The sequence below is a fragment of the Nicotiana sylvestris genome, chromosome 11, assembly GCF_000393655.2.
Source record: "Nicotiana sylvestris chromosome 11, ASM39365v2, whole genome shotgun sequence".
In the NCBI taxonomy this organism is placed as follows: Eukaryota; Viridiplantae; Streptophyta; class Magnoliopsida; order Solanales; family Solanaceae; genus Nicotiana; species Nicotiana sylvestris.
Window position 1 is genome coordinate 27739771 of NC_091067.1, and position 10875 is coordinate 27750645.

The 10875-nt window shown below is 37.3% G+C and overlaps 1 protein-coding gene across 1 annotated transcript in view; it reads right to left on the reverse strand.

Annotated features, from left to right (window-relative positions):
* Window positions 1-1173: 1173 nt before the first annotated feature.
* Window positions 1174-10875, reverse strand: part of LOC104244697 (uncharacterized) — a 55580-nt gene continuing 45878 nt past the window's right edge. Inside the window, exons 22-25 of the mRNA XM_070162355.1 lie at window positions 5962-6068; window positions 5294-5412; window positions 4404-4481; window positions 1174-2146 (exon numbers count right to left, since the gene is read on the reverse strand). Coding sequence (XP_070018456.1) covers window positions 1940-2146; window positions 4404-4481; window positions 5294-5412; window positions 5962-6068 — 511 coding nt within the window. The 3' untranslated portion in view covers window positions 1174-1939. The remainder of the gene's footprint in view (window positions 2147-4403; window positions 4482-5293; window positions 5413-5961; window positions 6069-10875) is intronic.

The window sequence follows — 10875 nt, forward strand, 5'->3', positions numbered from 1 at the left end:
TGTGATTATTGTGATATGGTGGGATCGAGTTGCACGCCGCAATACTTTTATTTATACTCTGTTGTTTATGTTAATAAGGGGAAATAAGGGAGGAATATGAGATGCACGGTGGGATCGAGTTGTACGCCGCAGCAACCTATATGTTTATACTTTTCCTTGATTGTATTAGTTGTACGGTAGTTTTAAATTGCACTTAAGGATTGGTAGTAGCTGAACACTGATGATATGCTTCGAGAACTGTATTCATTTCTTGCAAGTTACGGCTCTATTTTATCATGTCTTTTTTCTGCTTTTGTTATACACTGTATGCAGGTTATATTGTGATTGCCCCGTCGTAGCCTTGTCACTCCTTCGTCGATGTTAGGCTCGACACTTCCTAGTACATGGAGTCGGTTGTACTGATATTGCACTCTGCACTTCCTGTGCAGATTTTGGAGCAGGTTCGGGCTAATCGAGAGGTTGGCTGTAAGATTCACTTGCCTGGAAACCCAAGGTAGTCATGTCGGCGTCCGCAGACCCTGGTATCCCCTTCTACACTTCATAGTTTACTGTTTTCTTTATTTCGCAAACAATTGTATTTTCTTTCGGACAAATACTTGTAGTAAAATCTTAAAATATTCATGAATTGTGACTTCGGGCTCTAGGTAATAATGGTATATCATCAGAGTTGTTATTTATTTACCTTCGCGTTCATTTCAACTTGTTTTAGCTTGCTTATTGTTAATCACTGAAACGTAAAGAAATTGGTTAATAAATCTCTAACGTTGGCTTGCGTAGCAAGTGTGATGTTAGACGCCATCACGGTCCCGATGATGGGATTCCGAGTCGTGACATTTCATCCCTAAGCTTTTAAGACCACAAGTTTCAAAAGTCTACTTTTTTTCTTAAACTTCGTAGCGAGTCAAACTACCTCATCTAAATTGAGACGGGGAGAGTAACTTAGCCAACGATAACTTAATCTCCTTTCCCTCTCTCCTTCCCCCAATGTAATAAAAAAAAGTTAAAAAGAAATTAATTTAATTAGTCGGCGGTAGAAATGAGACGTGAATGACCACATAAATTTTTGATATTTATTTGATGTCGATTAGCTGTTAATGTTCCCATGATGCAACATTGCTTTCCCCATTGATGGTACCTTTTTATAATAAAATTTAATTAAGCCAACGACTTATATGCATTGTCTCAAAAATATACGTGGTCCTAATGTTATTCATAAATAATTTTGTGGCAGTAAGCACAACCAAATGAGGATTCAAAATCTCTTACACAAAAAGTTGAAAAAAATTGTTACACAAAAAAACACAACAAATACAGGATGTCTACAGATGACTAACCTAAAAAATTGTTGCACAATAAAACACAACAAATACAGGATGTCTCCAGATGACTAACCTAACCCATATATAAAGCAGCCACTACAATTTTCGGTGCATGTCAAAAACCAGAGGATACTGGAAATTTTCTGCTGCTCCTTCTGCTAGAACCATTTAAGAGTCCAATAAGATGCGCATCCAAAGATAACTATCAAGTTGTTCAGGAGGCTAATCTACAGGTTATCATTTGGCGCCTTTGTGCACATCCTTTTGCTAATGGCAACCATTAGCAACTTCCATGGAGATGCACATCCAAAGACAGCAATCACTTTGTACACATACTAATCTACAAGTAATCACTGGGAGATGTCCGCTCATCCTCTTGGTAAAGGCAACCATTTGGGATCTCCAACGTAAATTCACATCAAAAGACAACCACCACTTTGTTCGGAAGAATAATCTACAGGTTGTCATTGGTGTCATTCAACAAAGAGGGCCATGGCAAAACTACAGAGCTTAAGGTACAGCATCGACTGGATACGGCTAACCAGCTCAAGCAGCAGCAGCTGGAGAAAATACACACCAGACCGACCAAGCAGATGTAGGAACCAAAAACTGGAAAACTGTTATAGGATGTTGGACAGCTTGTGAAACCTTTGTACAACAGCGTGAAGATCATGCGCTTCATACACCTCAATGAGTGACCTAACCGCTCTGAATATTACGTCTTTCTTGTGGTTAACAGAAGAGTAATATTCGGCCTCAAACTGGTTAGGTGATTTCTCAAGAGACATGCAGACCAACTTAAACCACTCCTCAAGGAAGGATGATTTCTACAGGAATATAAACAGAAAATGAGACAAAAACCTGAGAAAAGAGATAGTAAAGCAATTACAGATTTTCTGGACTAGAAATCTGGAAAGAGAACATATACAGAAACCTCCATATTAGCAACCCAAGTATTTTGGTATAACCTTGTATCTTAAGATTCTTGATTTATTTCTTCAAGTTCTCTTTATGTGTTCTCTTTACCATTAAAAGAATAAGACAATACAATTAGCTATCAAAGATGCTACTCAATCCCCTTGCATCGAAATTAGAAGAAAACATCAGCACACGAAATATTAAGAGAAATAACTAAAATCTCAACCACCCTCCCCCAAAAATAATCTGCAATTATGTAGAAAAGATACTAAGACAACAATCATATATGAAACTTTTAAAAGAACATAGATACTTTTGAGATTGAGTGGAAGATTTCTGATGTGAACTTTTAAGCACTTAACTCTTTATTAACGTAAAATACAATATTTTATGTGCAAACATGTCGAAAGACACATGCATGCAACCTAATGCAGTATATATTTATGAATGGTTAAAGGGCCAAATATGTATATGTGCATATTTATCTGCTTGCATAATAAGGACTACTTTCACGAAGCAGTTAGCACCATAGTGCTTGCTCTTAACTGGTGACTCCAATGGCTGTTACTAACACATTTGACCAATATTGAAAGGCTCAAAGTAAATCCAAAATACTAATGACTGCACAATTTTTGTTTACGCCCACCAGAAAATAAAGATTTATCTACAAACGGCAAATAACCTTACGTTCCATACATTTCTCAATCATGTCTGAGGATAGATGCTAAACAAAACCATGATCAGCCTGATTCTACCATCTTAAGAAAATTCAAGTCACGAGAAGATCCAATTGACAACCCTTTCACTTGATTAAGATTAGATACACAGACTCATTCATTATCCACCATTCCAATATTGAGACGCGGCGAAAAATAGTTTCAGGGGCCTTTATTTGATATATCGACACTATGAAGCAAACAATCCTATCTTTCTATTAGTGAAGACGCTTCATTAAATGAAGCAAGAAAAAGAGAGCAATACAAGTGTCATGTTGCTAGGCGAAGCAGCCCGGATGCAGCATCCTAAATGGCGAAAATCCAGTAGCCGAAAGCATCGCCAGCTTACTTTCTGACCCCAATAGCATGGGCCGCGGAGCTACTTCAACAATTCCCATGTTTATAGTTTGAAAGGAAAAGGATCCCAGGAAATGTATTTGAACCTAATTCTTCCGAAATTTTCTATTCCAATCAACGGCTTCTTACCAGGTGATATTGGTAACCAATTTATGATTCTGAGGATTTTAATCTAAGGGGAATCCAAAAATTATAAAATTTTAACTGCCTGATAAACATGGAAGCAACTTCAGACAGAACTGTTAGAAAAACATGCCCACCATCATTTCAGGTTTGTGAAGACAGGTTAGAGGTGGTGGAGTAATAGTAAAGAGATTTGGCATATCAAAAGCAACTCAAAATATGGCCCAAAGAAAGAGAAAGAGTGGCAGTAGATGGAAATTAGGATATATGGCGATGGAGAAAGACAACATAGTGATGTAGGAGCATCATGTTGCAATTCCAAGTGGACACACTAAAGGGCAAGCATGTCGACAACTTGGCAAAGCAAATTACAGGTCTCAACCAGTGGCGGATCCAAGATTTACAGGACGTGGGCGTTTCACTGCTTTAGTAAATTTATAGTGGTCAAACATGATCATAGTGGGTGCTCATGGTCAATTATTTAAATTTTTAAATATTGTCTATGAATACATACGAGGGTCTTCCAGAAGCAGCCTCTCTATCCTTCGGGGCAGGGGTAAGGTATGCGTATACTCTACCCTCACCAGACCCCACTAGTGGGACTATTACTGGGTTGTTTCTGTTGTTATCTATGAATACATAACACAATTTGGCCAAAGCCAATGGGTGCTTCAGCACTCATACCTTAATACATAAATCCGCCATTGGTCTCAACATTAGCGAAGAGAACTTCAGTTCTAAAATCTTTATACTGCCTAAAAAAAAAGTTGATGCACACAACACAGATGGGAATCAAAGCAGCAACATCAATGAACGGAAAGTAGCGGAATGGTACAATATCACCACATAAATCATCTTCCAGGAAACCTCCTTAAAATACAAAGGTGCTTTTTAAATGTTATTTTATAAGGAGGTTTTTTTAAAACAATCTATAGATTCTCAAGCATTGAATTAATATAATAAGTCTTACCTTCATTAGAAACTCATGGACATGGCGATCATCCGTTTTGGAAGTGAGGCCAAGCAAATGCAACATAGTTGAGGTCAGCTGCAAAAGAAAAATTCAGTAAAAAGCAATAGGTGAAAATAATTGAAACGAGAGTGATCAACTATGATAAAGAGGATCGAACTTATTAAAACATTGAACTCATGTCATGGGATTGCCCCAATCCACCAAATACAGAGTGAAACACTTTTACCAACATGGCAACACCAATTAATCAATAATTATGACATATATCTCAAGTTTAAGTTTAAGTAGAAAAGTGTTCAGCTTTTATGTATTTAAATAATATAACCCTTTAGCTGGAAGTTTCAACATACAACAACAACAACAACAAAAACCCAGTGAAATCCCACAAACGGGGTCTGGGGAGAGTAGAATGTACGCAGACCCTACCCCTACCCCAAGGGGGTAGAGAGTGTTGTTTCCGATAGACCCTAGGCTCAAGGAGACGAAAAATACAATATATCAGTACCATCAACAGAAACCATAGAAATAATACCAGCATCATAAGTACCAGAAAATAGATGAAAAGCAATAACACACACGTAAGTTATTGTTTCAACATATGCTTCAAAAAGAGAATCTTAGTCAAGAAGACTACAGAGCCAGCCCACTACTGCAACAATGTCATATTGTAACATCTATAAAGGGAATATATGAAGGTAGTCAAGACAAGAAAGCGTACACAACTTTTTCATCTTTCATTAAGAAGGGGTACAAAACTTGACGTCTTCTATATGAAAAGATTAAAAATGTTCAGCAGGCATTTCAAATCATGAATTGATATTCATACTCCTTGTTGGCTATACTTCTAATGTCTTGCGTGTCTAAGTAATATGGTCTAGGAGCTCAACCTGCTTTTCAAGTGCCAGCCTATATTTCAAATTTGATGGTGATGAAATCTCATCAGAACTCAGACTCTCGACAACATGCTGCACACCTTGAAGAACACTAAAAAATGATCCGCCATAATCTGCACAAAACGGGTCTCACATTATGAGGTCAAAATAGGAAAGAGCCAATAGCTTGAAGAAATACAAATGAACATGACTGACAGTTGACTTCAAGATGGAAAAAACCCTCCGACTTTTCAACCTGTATCTGATCGGATGACTACATAAAGTATGTCATATCCACAAACTTCTTCTATTGTACTAAATTCTTGCACTTACCTTTAGCATGGGCTTGTCCTGTTATGTTAGTTTCTTTTTTTCTTCTTTTGGACAATGGTAACAGGAAATTCATCAGCACAAAGATTGTGCTGGCAGCTATATCTACAAATTATGTCTTGTCCGTTAGTTTATTTTGGCTGTCCTTTAACACAGGTTAGTCCTACTTGTCAAGTAGCTTTTTCCAGCACCAGCCACCAGTATGCAAGTTTTAACAACTACTACTACTATGCCACAATCGCAAACTAGTTAAGAGGAAATGCAAACGTGTTCCAGAGGAACAGGAAAAAAACCTTTCCATAAGCCAACTGTGAGATGAGATATGAAACAAAAGATAAAGAAGAAGAATTCACCATTTGAGGATGCTGGAACAGACAAAGCAGCAGCTGCTTGTATCCTGATCTTAAAATTAGAAGAATCACGAAGGAGTAGCAACAAAATGCTAAAAACTGATGATGACCTGCAATGCTTACATGCTAGTCAATACAGACAATATATAATGTATGTTAACAACATATGTGGAAACTCAAATACTGCAAACATATAGAAGTATGGGAATATCAATACAAAATAGAGTAAAAGAGAAGAATCATGCACCACTCAAGAACAGAATTAAGCTGGTGGATTGCAGTTTGGAGACTGTACCAACAACCCCACAATAAGAATTTTTCAACCGTCAAAATCAATACAAAAAAGAGAAAAAGAATTATGAGTCACGCAACAATCCAGCTATCCTCGTTTACATAATGCATCTTAAGATTTTGTCAATAACTGAGATGTCACTACCCTTCCAAATCCCTAAATATTTTCTTCTTCAAACTATAGACATAGTTTAGTTTAAAGGGAAGCTTTGGCGTAACTGGTAAAGTTGTTGCCATGTGACCAGGAGGTCACGGGTTCGAGTAGTGGAAACAGCCTCTTACAGAAATACAAGGTAAGGTTGCGTACAATAGACCCTTGTGGCCTGACCCTTCCCTGGACCCCGTGCATAATAGGAGCTTAGTGCATCAGGCTACCTTTTTTTTTTTAAGCATGGTTTAGTAAGATGACAACTCCTATAGTCCTATGCAACCTATCTGCTTCGGACTATCATCTCTTAAAACAAGTAGTGACTATCAATTAGCATGGTCAAGGAAACAAAGAGAAAAAATATGACAGGTAGTATAGTTCTATTAATGGTATATTTCTATGTAGCTCTTACAAAATGGGGATTAATGTAAATCAAGATACACCTATTGCCAAAATATAGGTTTTGAACTGGTTTTTCATTTTGCTCCCCAAACTTTTTAATTCTTTCCATTTATTGACTTCATGTTTTAGGGAATTGAGTGTATCACCCTTCACATTTAGGCGGTCTTTTCTGATCCTTCAGACATGTGCCTCTGCACCTGCATCATCTTTTACTTTTCTTAAATACTGTTTAAATGGTGCTTGAATTTGCTAATATCCACTTATATAATCAGACCCATAGAAGTAACCAGGTCCTCTCTTATGAAACTTGTAGATGTTATTTTCGTCTATACTCTCTTCTACTTATGGCACTGAAACCCAAAAAAGGCCTTGGATGAGATTCATTAAGGAACCCAAGAGATGAGATAATCAACTTGGTCCTCAACTTTATCCATTCATCCTCTTTGGCTCGCCAGGTTGGATATATCCATGTAACTCCCACAATCTGAAACCAATTTACCTAGCAATGTTTCTGTTAAGTTGACATGGGTTTTTGAGGACGAGGATGCCAAATACTGAATCGTGTAACAAAAGCCATCCAACATCTCTAGGCATAATGACATGGCCATCCAACATCAATAGAAAACAAAGACATGCTAAATAGAAGATTAGGACAAGGTTAGGAAGTACTCACCAAACCATGTTTTCCAGCTTCAATGTTGGATTGGAAAACAAGTTGCTCAATGAGTAGCAAACATTCCATTGTACCTGATACCAATGCCAACCCCTTTAAGGACCGGACCGGACCGGGCCCACAGTCCTAACGGGCCTGGTGGGCCGGTCCTGGTGGTCCTGAGAAGCCCGTGACGGGCTGGTCTTCATATATTAGCCCACGAGTCCGGGACCGTTTAGCCCGGGACCGTCAGCCGGGCCTGGGCCGGTCTTGGCGGGCCTAACGGGCCCAACGGCTATTTTTTTTAAAAAAAAAAATTTGTTTTTAAAATTCTCCAACGGCCATATTTAAAATCTAGCCGTTTGGGCTGACAATTTGACCGTTTTTAAGTTTAGAAAATGCCCATTTGGCCCCCAAACTTTATATAATTACACTTTTTCTCATTTCTCAACTATAAATACCCCCTCACTTTCATTTTTATTCACCAATTCATCAATATCTCTCAATCTCTCTACTACAATTACTTAATTTATTGTTGAAATTTCGTGAAAAATTGTGAAGTTGTTGAATTGAAGTTTTCAAGTGTTCAACGATTTTCAATTTTCAAGAAGTTGTTCGGCAATCCGGTAAACTCGTTTCAACTCTTACGTTTTAAGAATATATTTTTGTGTGGTTTAGTTTGCATAATTATAATTAATATGGCATTTACTTTGAAAAAAATGTTTGGTAAAGGAAAAGATAAAACCGGTGAAAGTAGTGGCCAACCAACTACCCTTCCCCCGGCTCCCCGACCTAGAAAAGATAAGCAAGTTGAAAGTAGTCGCCAACCTAGACGTCCTCCTCCTTCCGTAATTCTTGATAGTGATCACCCTTGTTTTCAATTTACCGATAGTGAATTTTATCATAATGTTGCACCAGGTGAAAGATTAGATGATGAAATTATGAATGCTATCCTAATGAAACTATCTTAGAAAATAATGAGGAAAATGAGGATGATGATGAAACCCAAGCACCGGATTTAGATGATACACCTACTAGTCCTCTTAATAACCCAACTGATGCACCGGCCGACCCACCTGTAGAAACTCCTACTTTTAATAGAGAACCTGCTAAACGCCTAGAAACATCATTAGTTTGGAATTTTTTTACTCAAGTAAGAGAACAAAACAAGGCTAAGTGTAAAACTTGTGGGAAATTAATGGCGCATAAATATACTGGAGACCGTAGCGGCACGGGTAGTTTGACTAGGCACATAAAAACATACCCTAGAGATAAGGCTAGATTTTTACAAATGAAAGCGCAGCTAGAGGGGACAAGTGTAGATTCTGCGGTTAACCCTAGTACAGGTTCAAATCTAGTTCAACCAGGAATTAACACTGTCACCGGAGGTATTTTATATTACGATCCAAATAGAGATCGTGAAGAATTAGCAAAGATGATTACTGTTATGTGCTTACCTTATACTTTTGCTTCTAATCCTAATTGGGTTCATTATATTAGAAGAGTTTTTAATCCTACTTATAAAGGTTGGCCTCGCGCAACAGTTAAGAGTGATATTTATAAATTCAAACATGAATATGAACAATATTTGCGGTATTTATTTACTCATATACCTAATCGGATTTCTATTACTACTGATATTGGTAGAAGTGGTAATGATTGTGATTATCTAACTGTTACAAGTCATTGGATAGATGAGGAATGGATAATGCAAAAACGCATAATTGCGTATAGAATAATTAATTCACGTCACACAGGTAAGTTTATAGCTAACACTGTTGCAGATATTTGTAGATATTTTTGCTTTAGCGATAAAATAATGGCAATTTCTATGGATAATGCTTCTAGTAACACTAGTGCTATAGGCATGCTTACAACAACACTAAATCCTGCATTTACTAATATTTTCCATGTTAGATGTATTTGTCATATTTATCATTTAATTGTCGGTGATGGTATGCGAATTTTAAACATAGAAATTGAAAAGGTTAGAATGGCTCTTAATTGGCTTTTTTATTCAAACCGTAGAAGTAGACTTAGAGAGTATTTTAAAAAATGTGATGAATATGGCCTTAGAGAAAGAAAGGTTCCTAAACCTTGCCCGACTAGATGGAATTGTATGTACGAAAGTTTAGTAGTTGCATATGAATATAGAAACCCAATTAATGCAACGTTTAATTCTCGGGTAGGTGGTGAGGATGATGATGAAATGCTTACTACTCAAGATTGGACGAATGTTAAAATTCTTTTAGATTTTTTAGAACATTTTCAAATTGCTACAAATGCATTTTCTGGGCAATATTATCCTACTATTTCAAACTGTTTAGTTTATATTGCAGCACTATCTGATTTGTTTGTTGAATTTGGTGAGGGTGGGGACATTTATGAACTTGCTATAAATGAAATGAAACAAAAGTTTAAAAAATATTTTTTTCCTATCCCTCCTATTTATGGTCTTGCTGCAATGTTAAATCCTACAATGAAATTGGGAGGTCCTCATTTTTGGTATTCAAATATTTATAAGGCTTTAGATCTTTCAAATGAGGAAGTTGCTACACTTGCAGATGCAAAAGCCTCAATTAAAATTAATGCTCAAACAGTTTATAATGCTTATCAACTTGCCTTAGAGCATGCTAGGCCAACTATTCCAACCCCTACTTCGTCTAGCTCACAATCGTCTAAAAGAGCTGCGGGCTTAAAAGCTCTTAAATCTTGGACGGAGTTCAGGGGTTCTCAAGGTGATAATTATGATGAAACTTCACATCTAAATGAGCTTCAAGTTTATTTGTCTCAGGGACTTGAAAAGGAGAATCCAGACGGCTCTTTTGATCTTTTGGAATGGTGGAAGGCAAGGGAAAAACATTTTCCGGTTCTTGCAAGGATGGCTCTGGATATTTTATCAATTCAAGCTTCAACTGTTGCATCAGAGAGCGCTTTCAGTCAAGCAAAACTGCAAATAGGTGATCATAGAGCGTCTATGAGGGATAGCTTGGAAAAATCAGTATTGTTTAGAGATTGGATCCGCTCGGAAAGAAGAAACTTTGGAATTGCAGAAGCACAACCGGCGATAGATGAAGCTTATGAAGAAATGATAGCGGAACTTGCGGAGGATTCGGCTTCGCCCGGAAGTGGTGATGAACAAGCTTCTTTTCCACCACCACCAACGCAACCTCCTCCGAACCTTGAAGGATTTATGAGATTTGTTAGAGATAATACATAGACTAATATGTAACTTGTATTTTGGCACATCTTCCTTAGTTTTTTTTCCTTCTAATGGTGGTATTAGTACCTTGTTGTGCTCATTCCATTGGGGGAAGGATGACTAAGAAAGATATGCCATTTTTGGTAATAAAATTTATTGCTTCTACCCTTGAATATCTTTTCGCAATATTTCTTTGTCTTTACTTAGAATTATTTATAAGCT